The sequence below is a fragment of the Pituophis catenifer genome, unplaced genomic scaffold, assembly GCF_029215685.1.
Source record: "Pituophis catenifer annectens isolate HBS135680 unplaced genomic scaffold, rPitCat1.0.hap2 SCAF_1, whole genome shotgun sequence".
Classification (NCBI taxonomy): domain Eukaryota; kingdom Metazoa; phylum Chordata; class Lepidosauria; order Squamata; family Colubridae; genus Pituophis; species Pituophis catenifer.
This window is the reverse complement of record NW_027256881.1, coordinates 284,302,569-284,327,019: the sequence shown is the minus strand read 5'-3', so window position 1 is coordinate 284,327,019 and position 24,451 is coordinate 284,302,569. Positions and strand designations below refer to the sequence as shown.

At 37.8% G+C, this 24,451-nt stretch overlaps 1 protein-coding gene across 3 annotated transcripts in view; it reads right to left on the bottom strand.

The window, feature by feature from the left end:
• Nucleotides 1-20,029, bottom strand: part of INO80 (INO80 complex ATPase subunit) — an 84,047-nt gene extending 64,018 nt beyond the window's left edge. For 2 of the 3 annotated variants that reach the window (XM_070940004.1, XM_070940013.1), the window contains exons 1-13: nt 19,829-20,029; nt 10,772-10,957; nt 9,382-9,548; nt 9,028-9,095; nt 7,236-7,394; nt 6,640-6,760; nt 5,383-5,597; nt 4,738-4,791; nt 3,577-3,780; nt 2,381-2,576; nt 1,993-2,060; nt 858-1,067; nt 446-526 (exon numbers count right to left, since the gene is read on the bottom strand). In XM_070940004.1, coding sequence (XP_070796105.1) covers nt 446-526; nt 858-1,067; nt 1,993-2,060; nt 2,381-2,576; nt 3,577-3,780; nt 4,738-4,791; nt 5,383-5,597; nt 6,640-6,760; nt 7,236-7,394; nt 9,028-9,095; nt 9,382-9,548; nt 10,772-10,914 — 1,686 coding nt within the window. In that variant the 5' untranslated portion in view covers nt 10,915-10,957; nt 19,829-20,029. Of the gene's footprint in view, nt 1-445; nt 527-857; nt 1,068-1,992; nt 2,061-2,380; nt 2,577-3,576; nt 3,781-4,737; nt 4,792-5,382; nt 5,598-6,639; nt 6,761-7,235; nt 7,395-9,027; nt 9,096-9,381; nt 9,549-10,771; nt 10,958-19,828 lie in introns of those variants that run through there. The other variant, XM_070940021.1, reaches the window with a different exon arrangement.
• Nucleotides 20,030-24,451: the final 4,422 nt, after the last annotated feature.

Sequence of the window (24,451 nt, the reverse complement as noted above, 5' to 3'; positions counted from 1 at the left end):
AAAGGCCTGAATTATGTTTTTTGAACATAATTACTTTGAGGTATGGCAGTAATATGCATACCTAGCAACTTTTGTTTTTTATTTTCAGTACAAACCTATATTTATGTAACTCAAGATATCTAATGTGGTACAAGTGTGGCACAAATCCCTTTATAGGCAACCTGGGCTTGCAGTTCAAAACACCCAAAACAAAGATAAAAGAATACTGTGTACTAGAGATAAAAGTCTGGGGAGGATCAATTAGCCTCAGGAAGCATAAGAGATGTTGAGTACCAGAAAAGACTTTGAAATGAAAGAAATGAATGCCTCAATTCAATAATGCACACAAAGGAAATGTTGTTACATATATGCACACAGACACATTACATGGACATGGGCCTCATTTCAATCATGTAATAGGTGCTTGCTCTCAGCCAGAGGTTTAAAACACAAAGAATTTACCTACCTCAGCCAGATGCGCTAATAAGGCAATACTCTGCACAGTTTTACCCAGCCCCATTTCATCTGCTAGGATACCATTGATGCCCTGAAAGAATGAAATTGAAAACTTCAGTCTGAGTAAGGTATAAAATATAAGCATATATAGTACCTTGAAAATCAATTCAGTATTAAACTTCATCGTTTGTCTTCAAAGACCATGAAACCATAGTTCTGGAAAGTTCTGTTAATATTCCCCTTTCCATAAAAATATATCAGAAAGCATCTCTGGAAATATACGTGTATTACATTTCCACAGATGACATTTTAATTTTAGGAGTGGGAAAACAATATAAGTAACCTTAGTTCAGCTCTCTTTTTGGAGTCATGCCAAGAAGTAATTTGTTTTAAAGATTTTGCTTCAAGAAAAACAAGCACACCTGCTCATAAAGGTTGGCTAGCCAATTCATGCCTTTCAATTGGTAACCTTTTAATTTGCCATTGAAAATGGTAGGCTGTGGAATGTCCTCTCCTGCCCGGATGGAAGGGTTGGCAAGGCTGTAGCTCTCTCCAAAGCCAGTGCCAGATTTATTGGCAGCTCGAAGTGCAGCTGCACGGCTCTCCTTAGCATCTTCGTCAAAAGATCTGGTCTATACAAAGGGAGGGGGAAAGGGTTAGAGGGATAATCTTACACAAAATTAACTAGTCCAAATCCCAAGTTTACAGCTGAATAAAAACACGTAGGACAAGATACATCTTCTTTCCTTTGTTAACATGGTCTCATACATACGGGAAGAATAGAACAGAAACTAATTCTGCAATCTTCATCTTAAGTTTTACTCGATTCAATTTCTGAACTTGAAATACTTAATATACCTTATCATGACTACTCTTCATACAGTTCCATGGGATAATGTTCACTTAAAATCTATGCCGTTCTGATTAATCTTAATAAATACATTACCTAATTATGGATATCTTTATTTTTTAAGACTAAAGCTAATAATAAACCTTTAAAGCGCTCCATGGCATAGGGCCTAGCTATCTTCGAGACCACCTGCTGCTACCGACGACCTCCCATCGACCCGTGCGCTCCCACAGAGAGGGCCTCCTCGGGGTGCCATCAGCCAAACAATGTAGGCTGGTGACCCCCAGGGGAAGGGCCTTCTCTGTGGGGGCACCTACCCTCTGGAATCAGTTGCCCCCAGAGATAAGGAGAATCCATGACCTCAGTGCCTTCCACCGTGCCCTTCCGCTGTGCCCTTAAAACTCACTTTTTTCAGCAAGCCGGGCTGGCTTAAGAAGAAATTTTTAAATATTTTTAATTGGTTTGTGATTTTTAATTTTTGGGCCAAATTTATACATATTTTAACTGTTTTTTAATATTTGTATTTTATGTTCTTAATTCTGGCTGTACACCGCCCTGAGTCCTCAGGGAGAAGGGCGGTATATAAATTGGAAATAAAATAAAATATAAATAATTTACAAGAAATATTGAAAAGTTATGTCAATTCCAGACATTTTAAAATTTAAAATACTTTCCAATTTATATTATACTTTATTGTACACACTTACTTGGGCCTGATGAATTCGAAAAGCATCTTCAGCATTCTTCAAAGCCTGAACCTTGTAATAGTTACTATCTGATAATAAAGCAAAATTTAAAAACAAAACAAGGGTTAAATTACAAAACTCTACTTATAAGCTATTCACAAATTTCTGAAAATTAAGTTTGAAATAGAGCTGAACAAGATTGTTTTGATAACATGCTTCACTTACCCAGAAAAGTGCCTCTCTTCATCTTGCTATTTGTGTCTTTAATTAAGGGTTTCAGAGAGGCACTTCATTTGCAAGCAATGCCCCTCATTAAACCATCAGCCCTAGTTCACAGTTCAAGATAAGCATGCAATGTAGCAATGGTAGGATTTTCCTAAATCTCACTAGAATTTAGTTTCACCCTTACCATAATCCTCTTGAGTAATGTTGACAACAACTCCTCCACCAATATCAATCTGTCTCTGGATAGAACTATCTTCAAGTTTCCTCAGAATTTCTTCCTGAATTCCATCATGTCCTGTATCTCGTTTGCGACTCATGAAGTGGGCATACAACTCCGTTTGGGTTATCAGGAAGTTAAGTTTTCTCTGCTGTCTTTTAGCCTAAAGTCATTTATAAGTAAATAAAATAAATAATTTCACATGTAAAGATTCACATAGAAGAGTTTCACAACTGAGGACCTAAAACAATGATTTCTTGAATGATGGATGGCTATTGATGTACTGAGTAAAAATGTATCTCCCAAAATATCTGACTACCTGAAAGATCCAACCTACATGTTCTTTATAATTCAAAATAATAACTTATTAAAACAAATATTATAAAATAGATCAGTCTAACGTTACAAAAATCAAAAGATGAAATGTGAAGAGAGCACATTCAAAAATTACAACAATTTTAATAGGTAATAAAGCATGCAATGAATCTTGTGTTTTGCGCTCTCAGAGAGGAGAAAGGAAAATCCTGTTTTTCAATTAAAGAAGAATCCTAGTGTTTTAAATGTAGATTCAGCTTGGAAAATTATGTCATGCATGCTAAAACTGCATATAAATTTGTTAGGCAAACTTTAAAAATAATTTGGATTAATATTTGGATTATGACATGGATAATAGTACCTGGAACTTTGTAGTCTAGATTTTGACTAGTCAACATGATGTTCACAGGCAGTAATATGTTTGCTTGCACATTCCCAGGTATATGTATTTAAAGCCCTCCGAATTCTAAAGGTGCTTACCAGCCTAAAGGATTGCCTTTCCTTCCTCTAGAAAATTGATTTCAAAATTCAGAATTAAATAAAAATTAGATTATAATCTCCAGAAGGGGGAAAAAAACAATGAATACTATTGCACTGACACTGTAGGACAAGAGCCATGTTAGTCAATGATGGCAAAAAATAAGATGTCTTGTGAGCTGGAGGTCACTTCATCAAAGATATGCACACCAGTTGAATCTGATGAAGTGAGCTGCAGTTCAAAAGAGCTTATGCCTTTTAATAAGATATGTTAGTCAGAAACGTTCTCCCAGTCACTGTCTGATTATTTGCTGCTGCAATGTCTGCTGTGTTAATATCTAGGTTTCATTCTCTAAATGAACTATTCTTACTTCTCTCATCTCCTCATCCAATTTGCGCTGTTCCAATGCTTCTTTCTCTGCTCTTTTGCGGTGCTCTTTTTCCACTTTTTCATATTTTTTCCAATACAGAAGCATCTCCTTTGTAAGCCGACGTGCCCTTGGTAGAGTTTCCTTGCAATTCTTTTGGGCTTGAATAGCTGCTCGACGCACTTCTCTCATACACTGGTGAGCCAGCTAAAACAGAAAAGAAAGGGGGGGGGGAAGAATTACAATTAGGCAAAGAGAGAAAAACCTGGATGAGAAGTTTATATTCTCTAGTCTTGCATTGGAAACAATGTTCTTGAGTATCTCCTAGTACCAGAGCTGAAATTTACAAAGGCTGCTTTAATAATAACTTGGTCTTATATATTAAATACTTTCTTTGTAAATGAAATCAATTTAAGATTAAAACAGAAATTTATCCTTCTGATGGAAATGATACTTTCTTCTTATTGGAACTAAATAGATTATGGAAGTTAAATTGGGAAAAGCCATGAGTACCTGAGTACCATAGTTGTACAAATAAATGAGTACCTAAGTATCATAGCTGTACAAATATATTATTCCTATTTAAAAAAGACAATCACAGCAAATACAGATTCCCAATGAATTCATGCCTGGGTAACATAATGAACATGATGTATGTCAAAACCCCAAACTCAGTCCAGACAAGACAGTATAATTTATCTTTCACTATTGAGGCTCCAAAGGAACAGGTCCCATTCTGTTCAATTTTCAAAGAATTACAGATAGCCCTCACTTGTTTAGCCAACTTCACTGTCTGCTGTTCTCCTTCCTAGCCCGATTCAAAATGCTTTTTTCTTAGTGCCTTTCTTGGTAATTATTTTTCATTTTTAAGTTGATAAAAATATTTTTAATCTTTAAAATTCTGATGATTAAAAATATTTTAATTGCATTTTTAAAATCACAATCCAATTCAAACTAACTTGATATTAGACCCTATCAATGCAGTATGTTTTCCTTCTGCCTGGAGGTATATATCACTGTACCATTACCAGTAGTACCAAAAAATAGGTAATTTACTGTAGCTGAAGGACAAGATATAAATTCTCTTAACATTAAAACAACATTTTTTTTAAAAAAAGCAATGTATTTCAGTCCCAGTACTGTACAAAATGTTGCATAGTATACCTTTCTGCTATTACTCAAGAATAAATTTCGGGCAGAGACTTTTTGCTTGTATGCCTAAAAAGGGGGGGAAAGGATACAATATTATATCATACTATAACAATGATTTTTTTCATAGAACTGAAAGTACCAACTAGAAATATCAAATATAATGATAATCTTGCTTCAAAGATGCAATGATATTAATTTGAATTTGTTACATAAATCAGGGGTCCCCACTCTATTACCAGGCCGCGGCCTATTCAGAATTGGGCCACGCAAATAGCTGGTTAGAGCACGCACATGCGCAACTCAATTTGCTTGAGTGGCAGGCCAGTGGGCACTTGTGTATGTGTATGCTACCCGCCCGTTTGTGCAAGTTGTGATGTGTGCATCGGCCTGCCACTTGCATGCGGGCCCGCCTCTTGCGTGGCCCAGTTCCCCACTGGGCTGTCTAGCTGCAAAGGTTGGGGACTGCTGACTTAAATCATAATAAAATAGCCCTCCTCTCTTTTTCCTTCTACCAGTTTGCTAGACTTCATCCTATGTATGCAGAACACGTAGACTGAAGGAAAAAAATAATTTTATATAATTGGCCACTGAATGTAATTTTACCTCATATGATTTCTGTATTCCCACTAGTAGTACATTTTAGTTTGCAGAGCCTACCTTGGGCAGCTCCTTTTTAGCAATGCTCAGCCATACTTTTCTCCGGCGTGCATTTAATTGTTCAATGGATAAATGCTTTTTCTTAGACCCTGGTGGAGGGGTATCATGAGAAAACTTGGCAAAAACTTTGATCTGGTGGTGATGACGTCGTGGTGACTCCTCAGACGAAATGTCTTCATCCCTTCTTTTCTTTTTTTTCACCTTTTTCAATTTTGCTGGAAGAGGACAGCACACAATATGATCAGTTTGCTTCCATAATCATTTGAATTCATAGCATTAACTCACAGCCTATGAATGTATTCCATCCAATAATGGAACCAATTCAAAGTAGCAACTAATTTCTCAATTTTCTATAAATCTGCAGAGGAAAAAAAGACTAAATCATTCAAAAAGGATGACTATAAGCAATATCAAAATGTCAAAAACACCGTCATTTATAGTTTCTCTTTTAAATGAAATGCTATTCAAATATTTGAGAAGATAGTTAATAAAGAAAAAGGAATAAAACTGAATTCTAATAGATGCGGATGAAATCTACAATATGGCAAAAAAGGAAGTATAAAACAGTTTCAGAGAAAGCATATCAGACTGAAAAAAGCTGTTCCAGAAAGATCACTCTTATGATTTATTTCTAAAATGCACTAAGTCACTGTATAGCAGTAACTTTCAGGTTAGTTAATACAGGCTTCCCTCACTTTATGCTAGGATTACATACTCCAAAATCTCATATAATACGAGATGCTGAACTAGAACAAGGGAGTCTTGTGGTAATGGATAAACATGCTGTTTCAGTTTTAGACCCTTATTCTTGAACACTTACTTAAGCATGTTTTATTTCTTGTCTCATGTTCTGTGTATAGTGAAAGCATTTTCTCTAACTTTTCAATAACTGGATTTCTAGTGTGTGCAATTATAATGGCAGACAAATGGGCAAACTGCACCACAGCACTCTGAATTCGTCATTATGTTCTGCATAATACATTTGCCCAGACTAGGTCTGAGGATCTTTTATCAGCTTCAGTGTGATTTAGTATGTCCAACTCAATCTCTAGCGTTAGAAAGTTCTTTTTCACTTTAGGTACAAGGTTTCAATAAGGTATTGATAACAGGTTTGAATCCCCAGTACTAGTAGTATCTATAGACAGTATGGAAGTAGGGAGACAGGAATATACAGCTAGTAAAATTTCACAGCCTGATAGTAAATAAATACATGATACAAATCAATGCTCAGAAAAGAGAGTTAGCATAAATACGAACCTTTTAATTTTTTTTCTTCTTTCAACTTCTTTTTCTTCGGCCCTATGAGATGACGCTGTTGCTCATAATAAGGATCATATGTAGACAGCAAACCTGCACTGTAATACTGATACTGCTGTAACTGAAGCAGACATAAAAATAATTATTTTTTAAAAATTAAGGCCTAATTAAGTAAGAAATATAGCTGGGTAGAAAGTTCAAGTTACTTCAAATTTAGATTGCTTTTATGTTTGGCAATTACCAAGTATATTAACATGATACGCTTAGCTCTAAAATGGTACAGTATAATACAAAATCTGAGGAAAAAAATAGAAAGGAAGTAATACCAATGCCTCTTTCTAGTGAAAAGAGTGGTTTTTGTAACAAAGGAAACCAGTTATTGTATAATATTGGGCCAGTCACCCTGTCAACCCAACCTACTACACAAGATTGCTAGGAGGATTAAAATGTGGGATAACCCCATTTATGCTACCTTGAGCATCTTAGAGAAAGTGTGGTATATAAGAATATATGTACACTACATAAGCAGAACAGCCAATTTGATCTATTCTCCATTATAGTTTGCAATTGATGAATTTCTTTCTAACTTTTTTTACCTCTTTATCTTTGCTGTATTTATTTTGATGCAGTTTTTTGTACTTGTGCAATCGCAGCATATTGTGAAGTTCTTCTCTTGAAAGAGTGAATTCTTCTCCTTCCCCATCTTCATCAGTTACTGATTCACTGTCACTGGAGTCATCACTCAGAAGAATGCTCTGCCAATGAGATAATTTCAATTCAACAACAGTGAACAAAATGACCAGAACAGGAAATAAGAATTTCTGAAAAAGGCCAATGGGATTAAAGCTTCTGAAAAAGGGGGAAAAAAACCTAACAACATTTACACACATAGAACAGTTTCACTGTTTAGCATTTCCTACTGTTTCTTCCTCCACCACAATATTAACCATCATGGAATCTTTTGAGTCTGCTTCAGTGATTGATGCATCCATAGCATTTCTGATTTCCTCTTTTACTGCTTTCATGTATACATTTTCTCAAAATCACTGCCAGGTGACCTCCACTTTAGCCTTAGGCATCACGTTTCTAATGTTATCAGTAGCGAGTGGGAAATTTCCTTGCAATGTTTCAACAGTGACCTGTTCTATATGCTCAGGCAAAGTGGACTGTGAAGTTCACTTATTGAAATTAAATTTAGTGATAATCCACACTTCTGGTCCAATGACACATTACAAAAATATAGTCTTCTTTCTGGCCACAATGAAAGAAGAGTAGCCCAATGTTTTTTCTACAAGTTTGCATTGACATACATTGTTGGTAAACTCTTGACAGATCTACCCTATACAGGTAGTCCTCAGCTTATAACCATTCGTTTAACGACCATAAGCTACTTTTTAGAGTGACTTGTGGACAGCCCCAACACTTATAAGCATGCCCATAGTCACATGATCAAAATTCAGATGCTTGGTAACCGGCAAATATTTACAATGGTTGCCAGCATTCTGGGTTCATGTGATCACCATTTGTGACTTTCCCAGCCAGCTTCCGACAAGCAAAGTCAATGGGGGAAGCTGGATTAGTTTAATGACTGCATGATTCATTTAGCAACTGCAGTGATTCACTTAAAAACCATGGCAAAAAAGATTGTAAAACTGGGTACAATTCACTTAATAATTGGTTTGCTTAGCAACAGAAATTCTGGTCCCAACTGTGGTCATAATTTGAGGACAACTTATGGGCAGATGTTCCCCATCCTCAAACTCGCCCACCCCCAGCCCCCATTTACTTAAACTACAAATACACTGTAGAGAATCAGCTAATAGCTATGCTTTGAGTAGTGCTGGAAGGAGCTGCTATCATCTGGACTGGAGTGGGAAAGGAACAGAAAATAAAAGGGAGCAAGTTACGTTGTTAACTTCTGCATATGGAACAAGAAAGCCGAAAGAATAACACTGCCATAGACCATCTCACTGCTGCTTGGTAAACCCGTTAGATCAGCAAAAGGGGAAGGAAAAATGGGGATTTTTCACCTTAGGTTTAGCATGCCTGAATACAATTAGATGGAAGAGTAAAACCAGGAAATGGACAACAGAAAACCCGGGGGCAGGGAGTTCTGAGGAAAGCTAAGATATCAAAACTTGATGCTGTGCATTTCAAACCATGAGAACATGGGAAGAATTAATTAATTAATGGAGGATTAAAAACCTGTAACTTTTACCGCACGCATCAATTCTAGAAAACTAAAAAAATGTTAAGAGGAATGACATTTTTGGTTTTTTCAGAAAATGTTGCAGTTTTTATAGATTATAAGTTTATCAGATAGATCAGAATAACATAACAGAAGGATCACTAAGAACAGATCTGGATTTCAGTAATAAAAAAACTCACCTTTAGCCATTTTCTGCTTTTCTTCAATTTGGAAAAGTTATATAGACTCCCTTTTTCTGTTTTTGGCTCTGTTTAAAGAACATATCAAAACACTTATATTGTGCAAACAGTTCAACTTAAAGATACTTTCAATAGAGAAAGCATTTACTCCAAATTGAATTACCACTGAATCATTTTGTAATCTGAACTACAAAAAAAGGAATCTTCTGATTATGTCTGTTAGCCTATAAACACATCGCATTTTTGATGAATTATTAATCAAACCCAACTGTTCCTGGATCCAAGTGATCTGCAAGACTAGCTCATATAATTATCATCAAAGGCAAACTAAAATTATTTTTAAAACACTCTTACCAGATTGTAACACTCCATTGAGTGAATGTGTGTTTAACATTCCTGAACTTCCTGCTCCAGAAGGTTCTCCAAGCAATGAGGTTACAGGCTCTTCTTTCACTTGCATCAAGGGACTCCCAGGCTGAGGAAGCAAAGGATTGTCATCCAATCCATCCTCACTTTCATCACTATAAGAAAGACAGAGATATAGATTTATCGTAATAAAAGAGAAGTAATGCTGTAAAAAATAGTTATGCTACAGAGCAACTTTCATTTTTCTCATCTCTAACACCAGAAGGAAGTAATGTTAACTTTAATCTTGTGGATACACTGATATACTGAAGGTATTTTGGCAATAAAATGGAGTAGTTTGCCACTGACACCTTCCTGAATGTTTTTTCAACTTTAGTCTAGCCTAAAAACCCTGATATTCTCTGTGATCCCCAATACTAACTATGCCCAACTCTGTTTAGTTTCCATACTCAGACAGGATTAACCAATTTTTGTCTGAAACTTTAACCCAATGGTCCCCAACCCCCGGTCCACACACCAGTACCGGTCTGAGGCCCATTGGGAACCTGGTCTTGCAAGTGGTGGGCAAGTGTGTGAAGCTCCATTTGTGTGTGCAAAACTACCTCCCCCCACTGCTGTCTGTCCACAGACCACTAAAGGTTAGGGACCACTGTTCTAACCCTAGATGGATATAATGTATTAGATGTCTGAATAAGATAAAATCAATTATGATTTTATAAATATATACAGTGGGGCAAAAAAGTATCTAGTCAGCCACCAATTGTACAAGTTCTCCCACTTAAAAAGATGAGAGAGGCCTGTAATTGACATTATAGGTAGACCTCAACTATGAGAGACAAAATGAGAAAACAAATCCAGACAATCACATTGTCTGATTTGGAAAGAATTTATTTGCAAATTATGGTGGAAAATAAGTATTTAGTCAATATCAAAAGTTCATCTCAATACTGTGTTATATATCCTTTGTTGGCAATGACAGAGGTCAAACATTTTCTGTAAGTCTTTTTTCTTCTTCCATGATTTTAAATTTTCCAGTTCACATTAGAAAACAAGTAGTGACTTTGGCAAACTTAGTGTATTTTTAAATACTCTTATGCTTTCAGAACTACATGAAAAATAAACACATAAGTTCTGGTCACATCTCCCATTCTTTTAAAAGCATTAACAGCAGTACAAGGATATGCATGTGGATATTGGGGTATACATTCTGCTCCTTTCTAAATATTAAAATCTGAAGCTGACATCTGTTGATTTATCTGCAGGTCCCTATCCTTATGGAGCTCATTCACCTTCATTACTGAAACTAATGTTAGGAATTAAGATACTTGGAATATGAAATGACTAGTTTTTTAAGTCCACATCAAAATGGTTTTGATACCTGGATGCAGTCCTATTGAAGATGGCAGAAGTCTGTCGCAAAAAGTGATCCAATCGCAGAGCTTTCTCCAAATACCGCAAATAGAGAGGTGTTGCCAGCTCCGTGCAGTTGCCATCCTCTCCTGAACCCAGCTCTGAGGCCATAGAACAAGTCTCTCTTCATGCAAAGATGTCTCCTAACGCACAGCTGTTTTGAAACAAAATGTAGCAGTTTAACACATCATACCTATTTTCTGGATCTTTTTTTTTTCAGTGGCTGGAGAAAATGCATCCTTTTCCTACATCACATTTCATACATGGCAAGCCCAAAGAAGAATATAGTTAAGAAATCAGAAGTTGCAGAATTGCAGTGTTATTCTACATAAAGTTAATTCCACCTGAAGAGAAAATATGGAGATGATGCTGGAATTGGCAAGTAAATTACATCCTCCCCATATGTATATTACCAAAGAAAAATTGTTACTATCCAATTATTTGTATATCCTTGTTAATACACAAATCATAATCCCATAAAATTGTTTGCCATATTGATTAAATGTATAGTGTGTTTTGTATATCACCCTATGCAGTGGCTGCATCCTGTCTATTTTAGGCTTATCTTTTGCTTCCAGTAACACAACAAACAAATCTCTGCTTTAATGGAATTGTGTTCTAATCCTGGTCCAAATAAATTTCTAAAAACTTTCCTATATTCTCACTCTTTCTTATGCCATTGACAGCATTATCTTGATATGGACCTCAAGCAAATTTCTGAATCCAGTTGCAATGGCTAATGACAAGAAGGACATATACATGAAAACGAATACCGTATTTTTCAGAGTATACGACGCACCTTTTTCCCACCTAAAAAGGGGTGAGAATTTAGGTGCATCTTATACACCGAATGTAGCCCTGCCCACCCACTGGCCCCCACCCTTTGGCCTCTGCCTCGCAGCAGTTACCTCCTTGCAAGCAAACAGCAAGAAAAAACAGCTCCTTTCAGCTTCAGCACAGCCTAATTAGCACAAGTTGATTGGATCGGCCTCCTGACTCTCAGCTGATTTGCTCTCAGCTGTTTTGCACAGGTCTCTGCTGCTTGCTCAATGAGGTAAATTGCTGGAGCAGATTTTTTTCCCCTTGTGCTAATCAAGCTATGCTGAAAACGAAAATGAAAGTAAAGCAGGCTGTTTGCTGTAACTAGGCAAAATTGCTCAGAGGCAGAGGGAGATTTCTTTTTCTTCTTTTTCCTCACTAAAAAAAGGTCTTATACTCCGAAAAATACAGTAGTTATAAGAGACTGAGTATATGCATAGAAAACAAATGTTAGTCTATAATATTCCACTCTGTTGGATGGTAACCAAATAAAACTTATCTCATCATCAAACATTGAGGCAAACAGACCCAATGTGCATGTCTAAAAATATTAATTTTGGTTTTTTTTCCTAACCAACTGAATTTAGTAAAACAAAAACACAACCAGACAATTAACTGAACAGTGAACGGTATGATAGAATATAATAAATCTGTTCAAATTAAATCTTCCCTGAAAAAAATTTGGTATCTTTGGGGAATCTCAAAAATGTTTATCAGAATACAGGTAGTCCTTGACTTACAACAGTTCATTTACTGACCTTTGAAGTTACAACTGCACTGAGAACAGTGACTTATCATTTTTCACAGGTATGACCATTGCAGCATCCCCATAGTCACATGATTTATATTTGAATGCTTGACAACTGACTCACATTTATGACGGTTGCAGTGTTGTAGGCTGCTGTGATCCCCTTTTGCAACCTTCTGACAAGCAAAGTCAATGGGGAAACTAGAGTCACTTAACAACCATATTACTAATTTAAATACTTCAGTGATTCAGTTAACAAATGTGACAAGAAAAATTGTAAAATAGAGCAAAACTCACTTAACAAATTTCTCACTTAGCAACATAAATTTTGGGCTCAATTGTGGTTGTTGAGGACTACCTGAAATATGTCATGCCAAAGCATGGACAGGATATGTAAAAATATTATTTTTTTAAGAAAACATTTCAGGAAATATAAAGATGGATTTTGGCATATGACAAATTTATTTCACATTTTATGATTTTTTACTGAATTGTAGGCCATTCTGTGATAGCTTCTCTTAATACAAAGAAAAGGCAAATCTGTCCATTTTGTTTTCAAAATGATTTCTTCTATTTCTTTTTTCTTCTCTCATGATATATACTGCATTTTACATGATATATATTGTATTTTTACCAACATTTTTTTCAAAGTATAGTGAATTTCTATGCATACTTTACTTTAATATGTACGTTGTATGACATTTCCTTAAATACATGTTATTGTACATATTAGTCAAATTGCAAACTACTCTAAACATGCTAACAATTTTACATATATCGAATGTAACATACAGATAGTTCTCATTCAACAACTGTTCAAACCTATGATGAATAGTAGTTACAACCAGTCCTTGTGCTTAGAACTGTTGCAGGACATCCACGGTCACATAACTACAACAAGTGCTTGGCTCATGATTATGTTGCAGCCTCCCCTCAGTCATGTAATCACAATTTGTGACTTTTCCTGCTGGCTTCCCATAAGCAAAATTAATAGGGAAGCTAGAAAAAAGTCACAACTCACAATCAGGTGAGATGCTCACTTAACAGCAGCAATCTGGACTGTTAGAAGTGCAATTGCTAAGCAGTGTAGACACATTGTTTTTTGACTAATGACTGAAGTCCCAATGAGCGCCATTAAGCAAGGACCACCTGTACTGGTAGCAAATAACAGAATGCGTATAAAACTATTCCTCTATCTCTCACAGTTGAACAAGGGACGTGATTTTCCAATAGAATCCTATGGAAACCAAAGGCTCTTTGGAAGTTTCTTGATGCTGTCATTAATGAAAAGAAAATGGCCTACCAACAAAGAGAGATCATCACCCCAGACTACAGATAATCAGCTTGTCCTTTCTATGCCTATATGAGAGCCAGTATAGTATAGTGAGTTTCGAAGAGGCAAAGGTCAAATTGTCAAAATTTACTAGATTATGAAGAAAACAACGGAGCTCCAGAAAAAAAACGCTAAAGCCTTTGACTATGTAGATCACAATAACTATGGCAAGTTCTTAAAGAGATGGGAGTACCAGACCACCTTACCTATCTCCTGAGGAACCAGCATGCAGGTCAAGAAGCAACAGTTAGTAGAACTGGACATGGAACAACTGATTGGTTCAAAATAGGAAAGGAATACGACAAGGCTATATATATTGTCACCCTGCTTATTTAGGTTATATACAGAGTACATAATGTGAAATGCTAGCTGAATGCTAGCTCCTGAGAATTAAGATTGCTGGGAGAAATATCAACAACCTCAAAAATGCAAACAATATCTCTTCATGAAAGTAAAAGAGAAGAATACAAAAGTTGGCTTGAAACTCGATAGTAAAGAAACTAGGATCAGGGCATCTGGTCTCGTCACTTCTTGGCAAATAGAAGAAGAAATGGAAGCAGTGACAGATTTTATTTTCTTGGGCTCCAAGCTCACTACAGATGGTGACTGCAACCACCATGAAATTAAAATTTGGTCCTTGGGGGGAAAAGTTATAGCAAACCTAGACAGCATATTAAAAAGCAGAGACATCACCTTGCTGTCAAAGATCTGTAGAGTCAAAGCTATGGTTTTCCAAGTAGTAATGTATGGATGTGAGAGTTGGATCATAAGAAAGGATGAGCGGCTAAGAACTAATGCTTTTGAAGTGTGGTGTCCCTTGGGACTACAAGGACAATCAATCCTAAAGGAAATAAACCCTGACAGTTCCTTGGAAGGATAGACACTAAAGCTGAAGCTCTAATACTATTGCCACTAATGAGAAGAGACATTGAAAAAGACCCTGATGTTGGGAAAGATTGAAGACAAAAGGAGAAGGAGATGATAAAGTATGAGACAGTTAGATAGTGCCATCGATGCAATGTACATTAATTTGGGCAAACTACAGTACAGTAGAGGCGGTCCTGGCACCCTATGAAGAAGAGTCGAACACGACTTAGTGACTGAACAACATAAAAATAGTGGTTAAGGTGCTGAAGCAGGCGCCATGTCCCCCCAGGTGCTAGTCCCTCCTTAGGCATGGAAGGGGCTAGGTGTCTTTGGACTTCCCCTAGACTGGGAAATTGAAAAACCTCTATCTAATAACCCCTAACTGGACCAGTGTGATAATTATTGTCTATAACTGTCAATAAAGAGGCGTTCATCCTGCAGAATCCAAACCTATAAGATATATGCACCAAAACTTGAAGTTTCAGAGAATTGAGCAGACTTGGCCATGGCACAGCAGGAACTGAAAACTGTTAACTTTCATAATTTTGTTTCTACAACAAACTGAAATGTATGCTAAAAATGTTTTTGTAAAGAGAAATTTTGAAACACTAGGAGCTATCACTGTGCACACAGAGATGGATAATCAGAAAAATGAAGATGGTACACAATCAAAGCCCTATTAGAATATGGAAGCCATATCAGGCCGGAAGTTTCCATGCTGCCATCCCTTTTATGTGCATGTGACCTCAGTACAGATACAAAAGGGCCAGACATCAATATAGCAGTCATAATTCCCATCAGATTTTGCTGACTCTCCCCATGAATGCCCTTGCTATGGGCTGACTTGGTTATATTAGGCCATAATATAATTTGTTTGGTTTTCAGCTAACTTCTGTTTATGGAATAAATTGCATTTTGCTGAATAAATGCAGCAAAATGCAATTTATTCTGTAAATTGTATACCAACGAATCATTAGCACAATAAATAAATCCAGATACTCGCTTTCTAGTTGGGTTTGCACAGCGAATAAATCATAATTGGCACGTTAATCTAACGTAATCTAATGTTATAACTCAAAAATCAGGTTTTAGATATAAGTGAGTGGGTTTACTAACATGTTAAACCTAAGCAAAAGTAAAGAAAACAATGTTATGGCATAGGATGTGTAAACTAGAGACACAAAATTTGATCCAAAAATCTAGGTAACAGCAAAGAAATATGGAAAGCTCTGATTTTTGCTGCCTTCTCATAGGTCCATGATGGTGAACCTATGGCACGTGTGCCAGAGGTGGCATTCAGCACCCCCTCTCATGGCACGTGAGCTGTCGTGCCAGTTTAGCTCTGCTGTGCATGTGCGTGTGCCTCCTGCCGGCCAGCTGGTCTTTGGATCTGTCACGCATGCATGGGCCCACGCACATGTGCGGGGCATGTGCGGGGGGGCACGCGCACATGTCATAGGTCATCAACATATTTGGAACAAGTCAGATAAGTGTGTCAGTCATAGCTGAATAAGATGAAGGAAACTAAGCACAATGGCAAGCAACTACAGATAAATAATGGGGTTAGAACTTAGTTAAACAAGGTTCTTCCTAAGAGTACAAGGCTTGGGTTCTAAAGGCATATTAAATTTGCTTCTTTTTTTTCCCACTGGAAAGAATTGATAGTCAATATAGGATTTTTGCATTCTGGCAGTTAATTAACATGTTCCAAACACATAAAACAAATAAGCAATTGTTATGGGAAATATAACAACATTCATTTTCTTTGACCTAAGAAGGCAAGTAACAAAGTTGTTGTTTGAGCTTACTGTAACTTCCAAAAAGCAATTCCTCTTCCCATCCCTGACAAAAAGCATCTATCTTAATATAAGCAATATCCTACAATGTACTGAAAACTACTCTTCTCCAATGCATTTCTGTCTTCTAAAGTAAGCACTAGAGATCATTATTTATTTTAATTGAAATTCTATGCTTTGCGCATCCACTTTTCAATCATTTGTATAAATGATTCATGTTTTTAATCCAAAAATATTTGAACCACCTGTAGAGAATGCTACTGTGCATGCATGCTTAACATTGTACTTGTATTAAGAACCCAACAGGATCTCTGAAGCTGCAGGTGAGAATATTATGGTGGAGGAAGGAGGAGACATAGGTGACATTACAAATACAGTCCATCATTATCTTACATTGACTGATTTATTGCAAATTATAGCTTTGGGTAAAATATCAAGCTACAGTAACTGTTTTAAGTTGATTGTATTGCCAAGGAAATGTGTCAGTGCTGCTAATTTTAATTAAAGTAGGTATGTTTATCTTTTATTGCTAGGTATATATAGCATTTTAACTACACTAATGACAACGGCCCATAGCAGCATATGGCCATTTGTATTTGTAGTTGCACTAGGATTATATGCATAGAAACCTCAACCATACTTTACTCAGGGAACTCAATTGTCTACTTTCTTATGACAGGCTAAATTATAAATCATGAGTGGTGTTGGCACCACATATCAGCACAAAACATGATTGTGCAATATGCTGAATCACAAACTATCTGTACAACTTATATTTTGGATGACATCATGGCAGGCCAGTGTTACATCATGGATTACAGTCAGCACCATATCTAAAATATTCAAAAGCTTGTAATACTTTGACAGAATTTATATAAAATATTATTTGGACAATGTGACTTTCTACTTTAAGTCTAGCATAGGTTCAGGAAAGGAAAACTACAAGCCTCAACAAACAGCATGCTGCAAAGCATCTAATTCCTACCCTAACATGATCAGAAATGCATTCAATTGTGTTCAATCATGGATTTTTAAAATTTCCAGAAATGATAATATTGCTAAAAGAATTTGGGGGAAGAACCTGAAAATTTAGGAAAAATGAAAATATATGCATGGTTGTTGAATTCTGAGTAATATGTCACCTTTTTATTTTTTGATGTTTAATAGAAGCAGGTAGGCAAAGTTAAAAATGCAAACAAAACTCCATCAATGTTATGATAAAACTCTGCATGAAATACATTAATTTTAGAACACTGAGAAAGGGAAAAAGCTTCTAAAAACACATTCTGCAACAAAGAAAAGTTGTATAATCACTCTCATTTTCTGCATATGAAATGCTGGCATTTCTACATTTTAGATTCTTTTTTTTCTTAACTTCATGAATTTCTAAAAATTGGAGCTCTATTTCTAAAAAGCCAACTTCTCTTTTATGTTAGAGAATTTTTTATTTGATGTATTTTTAAAAACAGCTCAATTTCTTTCACATTTAACCATTTTATGAGTTCAGAATAAAAATATTAATATTTAATTTTTATTTTTATTAAATTTTATGATTTATAAAGGCCACCCATCTCCCTTGGTTGTGTACAAGGGTTTCTAAGAAACATTATTTTCCCTTGTGCTTTTCATACCTCTAATAACTCCGGTATTCAAAAAATTAAAAAAGGCAAAACAGCATATTTGAAAAAGGAATAACTCAACCAAAACCTTATATATAACTGGAAAAGTAACAAGCATAATAATGAATTAATGCATTTCCTTTTCAGTATTCTCAAAAGTCATTCAGGTTTTGAGGAAAAAACACCAGTGTTTTGTTAGTTGGATAGTTAGACATAATCACAAATGTTTGGTATGCTTTCTTGGGAAAATAGGAGTAAAGTGTGTTGGCTATGTTCACTGTCTTGAATTAGCTCTAAAAATAATAAAGACAGGATATAAATAATAAAAATAAATAAATATGCATTGATATATGACCAATGTACATGTCAAATCATGTAGAAGAATATCTAGTTAAGGAATAACACTCTGGTAGTAAATACATCTTACGCACAGATTTTTTAAAAATTATCATATAAAACATCACATCCCAAACAACATTTCTAATTCAACATCACTGAATAAGGTGCTTCAGTGCTTAATCAAAATAAAATTGATTTAATATTATGAAGGATTTTATTAAAGCAAATAAACATTTTATTAAATCTGTGGAAGACTTGGGAAACAATTCAGAAAATGTGCTTTGGAGAACATGGGAACAAAAACTTGAGTACCTTTCTGTAATTCTATGATGCAACCACATCTTTTTTTGAGTTCACAGTGCTGAGTTTGCACTCCAGGCATTCCGAATCACCTTTTTCCAAATAATTTCTCAAGTGCAACTTTACTAATTGTACCTTAACATTTCACAATCTCAAATCTGTTTAAAGATCAGAAACACTCAAGCCAACTTACCACAAGAATTTATCTGATATGCAGACCATGCATGCAAGAAGGGGTTAAAAAAGTGATCACCTCTACTGAGCTGTATGTTTTACTGCAGCATTTAGTCAACTCGTACATTTAATTAAAAAAAAAAAATTATACAAAGCCTAATTCCGAGAGGCAAAAATTGCTAAAGGTTTTAAAGGTCTATTAGTTTGTAGGATAACATTAAAGATCAGACCTTTGGCACAACAATCAATGCCAAAAGCCACTAAACTAAAGCATCATCTTATTGGTGTGATATATTCCATGAAGAAGCACTTTTTAAATATATCTTGGTTAAGATAGATAGATGATAGATAGATAGATAGATAGATAGATAGATAGATAGATAGATAGATATGTGTGTGTGTGTGCGCGCGCGTGTACACACACACACATACATACACACACAGATTTTTCTGATTAAGGTGACAAAGATGCACATTGACACTCCATGCTCTTGGATTTTTATCCTTGATAAACGGCCGTACCTGGATCTCAGATTCATTCAACATACCAACATGAGTCTCTCTCTCCCAAGTATTCCCACAACTAGAAATCGCGTAACTTAAGACAAGGGCACTGATCAGGCCGGGCAGCTTCCTCGTTTTCGACTGCCAGGCTTTGAGCAAGCAAGGTGCGCACGTGTGACCGTGGACTGGGTGTGACCAACACACACACACACACACACCGCATGCTGCCCGAGGCCAGAAGGTAGCGAAGCATCGCCCGAGGAACCTCCCTCGCCGTGCAGAAGCCTTTTGGGGGAGGGGGGAAGGGGAGACCCCCGGAGTACAGCACCCTCCCCACTGGCGGGTTGTCTCCCCCCCCCCCCCCCACAAGGCAACATCCTGTCCCTTTAAGAGTAGGCCCGGCCGCCGGGGCGCCTGCCGGGGGACTGTGAAGGAGTGGTCGGACGGGGGCTGATCCCGCGGCCTGGTCTAACGGGTCCCCGCTTTGCTGCCACCTGCCCCGGGCCCGCGAATCACGGCGCCTCACCTGCGTGCGTAGCTCGGCTTAGGCCGAGAGTAGGTCTTGAGTTGTCCGCCCCGCTTTTCCCTCCCGGCCTCTCGCCCCTTGCTGCGTTGGCGCTGCCTGTGTCCTGCCGCGGCGCCTTCGACTTCTGCTTCGACAAGATGGCGGCCGCGCTATTGCTGCTGAGAAGGAGGCGGCGGCTGCGGGCGCTGGGACGGCGGCGGCGGCCACTTTCGCTCACTGAGAGGAGAGGAGCAGGGACACGGGGAGCCATGGCGGGGGGGAGGAGAGGCGCCATAGCCAGGCCAGAATAATCGAAAGCGGCACCCGCAGCTAGTGCTCTGAGCAGAGACACGCCGACATTCCCCAATGGGCTTCGCCGCAACTTTCATGAGGACCTTAAATTCATATCCCGTGCTCGGTCCCCGTACAGAACCCAAAAGAAGTAATCCAGAAACGATTCGCGTATCACTCGATTGGTTGAGTCTGAGAGTGACGGAAATTGCCGAGTGCTTTCGGCTCCTAGAAACTAGCGTGAGTTAGCAGTTCTCGCGCGAAGCTCAAGGAAAGCGTCGCGAGACTGCTGTTCCAACGGGAGCTCCCTGGAAGTGACGTATTGTTTCTCCTAATCTTAGCTAGGCATAAAAAGTAGTTGCGGGCCCAGATAGGCCTCAACTTTGATTAGGGTAATTAAGTCCCCGTTATGTGGACAGTAGGCTTACGAACACCTTCAAAAACCTTCACCGCCCTTTCAGATACGTTAAAATCGGGCCTTTTTCCTAGCATTGTCACTTGCCAATGGCTCTAGATGGCTACTTTAGAGTTTAAATGTGTCGGAAAACACACCTTTGTGCTTTAAATTTATTTTTTCTGACTGCGTGTTCCAAGTCAGCATTAAGATTTGTTTTTTAAAGAATTGGGAAAAACTGCAATATTATTTTCATTTTAAGGATTCCAGCGGAGACTCTCTAAAGTAGTTTTGGGGATTTTTTGGGTGTGTTCAAGTCAGTCTTGACTACAGGTAGTCCTCGATTTACAACAGTTCATTTAGTGCCCGTTCAAAGTTACAATGGCACTGAAAAAAGTGACATGACTGTTTTTCAGTTACAACCTTTGTAGCATCCCCATGGTCATGTGATCAAAATTCAGATGCTTGGCAACTGACGCAGCGTCCCAGGGTCATGTGATCACTTTTTGCAACCACCTGACAAGCGAAGTCAATGGGGAAGCCAGATTCACTTAACAACCGGGTTACTAACTTATCAACTGCAGGGATTCACTTAACAACTGCGGCAAGAAAAGTTGTAAAATAGGACAAAACTCAGTTAACATAAATTTTGGGCCCAATTGTGGTCGTTAGTCGAGGATTACCTGTATTGGCATTTGCTTGGATAAGTCCCTGCAGCTTTCTAGGTAACATTTTCAGAAGTGATTTGCTTTTGCCTTTTCTGGGCAGAGACAAAGTGACTGGAGTAAAGTCACCTAGCTGGCTTCATGCCCAAGGTGCACTAATACTTCAAAGTATCCCAATTTCTAGTCTAGTACCAAATTGGCTGTCTGGTTTTGCCTTGGATGTGTCATCATTATATGCCTTGAAACTAATAAGGGGTATATCATTACAGGAAAGATGAATAAATGCCAAATTACTGATGTGCCATAAAATTGATGTCAGGAGGTAGACCCTTCTCTAAGATGCTTGGTCTGCAACTGGGGCCCTTGGGTCCCAAGTGCAACCACTGCCTTTATAATCAAATTTATCTGCCTTGATGCTGACTCTTCCTTCTATCTTTCACATTATAGATTTCTCAGAGCTAGTTTTAATGAATTACAGAATAAGAGAATTGGAAGGGACACTGGAGGTCTCAGTCCAACCCCCTGCTTAAGCAGGAGGCTTGACTATACCATCCAGGACTAAGGGCTGTCCAATCTTTTCTTTAAAACCTTAGGATAGAGCACTGACAACTTCAACAGGCAAGTTGGTCCATTGATTAATTATTCTCACTGACAGGAAATTTCTCCTTAGTTCTAGGTTGGATCTCTCCTTAATAAGCTTCCACCTGTTACTTCTTGCCCTGCCCTCAGGTGCTTTGGAGAATAGGTTGACTCCCTGTTCTCTGTAACAGCCTCTCAAATATTAATAGACTGCTATCATGTCATCCCTAGTTCTTCTCTTTATTAGACTAGGCATACCCAATTCTTGCAACCATTCATTATATGCTTTAGCCTCCAGTTGCCTTATCATATTTATTGCTCTTTGTACTCTTTCGAGCGTCTCAACATCATTTTTTGTATTGTGATCAAAACTGGACACAGTATTCCAAATATGGGCTTACCAAAGCAGTATAAAGCAGTAGTAACACTTCACATGATCTTGATACTATCCCTTGATGCAGCTTAAGACTGCATTAGCCTTTTTGACAGCTGGAGCACATTGCTGGCTCATACTTAAAAGTGATCATGAGTTCCCTCTCACAGTTATTGCTGTTGAGTCAGGTGCTTTGCTTTTTCTTGCCTAAATGTAAAACTTTACTTTTCTCACCACTGAATTGCATTTTGTTGGATAGAGCCCAGTGTTCAAGTGTGTCAAGATCTTTCTTGAGCCTATAACGTAAAAGGGTTGGCCATTCCCCCCAGCTTTGTCTTGTCTGCAAATTTAATGAATTCCCCTTCTAGCTTTTCATCTAAATGGTTTATGAAGATGTTTAAGAGTACTGGGCCTAAGACAGAACCTTGTGGTACCCCACTGTGTGCTTCCTTCCATGTAGTTGTGTTGAAAGCATGTTAATTTGAGCTTGGTCATTTTATTTACTGAATTTATTTAGCTGCTTATCTCACATATTTTTATTTATTTAGAGAATTTATAGGAGCCCTGGTGGCACAGTGGTTAGAATGCAGTATTGTAGGCTAACTCTGCCCACAGCCTGGTGTTCGATCCTGACAAGCTCAAGACTTCCATCATTCCAAGGTTGGTAAAATGAGGACCCAGATTGTTGGGGGCAATATGCTGACATTATAAACTGCCCAGAGAGTGCTGTAAAACATGGGTTGGTATATAAGTCTGAGTGCTATTGCTATTGTTACATGACTAATCACTCACTCACTCGCTTTCAGTGACTCTGGCTGGCTACAACAATAAAAAACCCAATATAAAAAGAATAAAACAATAACACACACACACACACATGGTGACAAGCACTCAAGCGAGCCACTTGATGGGCTCCATCCAGTAGTGGGTTTCAATTTCGGTCGCTACTGGTTCGCTCATAGGCGCACACTGCCACCACCGGTTCGCCCAATCCAGGGCAAACCAGTAGCAACCTACAACAGGCTCGGCAAACCAGGTCTTCAGGGCCTTGCAAAAGAATTTCAAAGTGGAGGCTGGTCTAATCTCTGCGGAGATGATATTCCAAAGGGAAGGAGCCACCAGAGAAAGCCATCTGGGTCCTGCCAGATGTGTGGCTATGTGGCTTACAATAGAATATTGTGTAAGATTTTATATTTGTTCCTCAACAGAGAATAGTCATTTGATTTATTCTGAGATTCATTGGATTATTGGCTATCTTGGTATTTTTGAATCTTCTACAAATCAATATTCAAAAGTGTCAGTAATCTTTCTACCCTGCTTCTTCAAATTCCAACTTTAGCCTGTGTAGTGCAACCAAGTAAGAACTATTTTCTGCATGATTCTTTGTACAAAAGACACACTGAAGCATGCAAATACATTTTCTAATGCCATCATTGTTACTTTGCAAAGTTCTAGTGTAGTATACAGTATTGTTTGATTACTCGTTCCTTTATCATTGATAGTTGATCTTGTTGTACCTGTACTTCTTTAATCTTCTTATCACATTTTTACTGTGCTCATTGAGTTTCATTACTAGACCTGCAAATAATTTATAGTTTCAGGTATCAGAAAGCTCGATAGCTTAATCAGATTGATGTTTTTCTCATCTCTTATCAATATCAATTTGAACTTGACCATAAAACTCAATGATTTCCTTTTCTTTTGCATTAGAGGTTAGAGCAGGGGTGTCAAACTCAAGGCCCATGGGCTGGATCTGGCCCACAGGGTGTCTAAATCTGGCCTGCGGGGCTGGCCAGGAAGTAACAAAGGCCTCTGGCAGCCAAAATGGGGATGGGGGGCGGCCCCCCCAGCACCCTGTTTTTAGCCTGGACGGCCTCCTGCAGCACTCTGCCGGCCAAAACAGGGCACGAGGTGTGGGCTGGCAGGGTGCTGCAGAAGGTATCTGTCTCATCCCGCCGAGAACAATGCTAATCTGGCCCGCGAAGAAATCCAGTTTGACACCCCTGGGTTAGAGCATAAAGATGAATAATTGTGACATTAGAGGACTGTCTTGAAGTCTAATTGATCATTGGTCATTGATAGCATTGTAGCTAAAAACTTCCTGCTACTAGTAGTCCTCATTTAGTGAACATAGTTGGGGCTGGCAATGATTAAGTAATGGGGTTGGCTAAATGAAAGCACTTCTGTGCTTATGATCTTTCTTCAGCTTTTCTTTGCTTTATAGACTTGCAGGGATTTTCAAATTTGAAGATTGGTTGCAAATTATCACTGTATAAGCAGTTGTTAAATAAGAACAATCTATATTATTTCCTGACTATGAAAGGGATTATCTGGACCCCTTT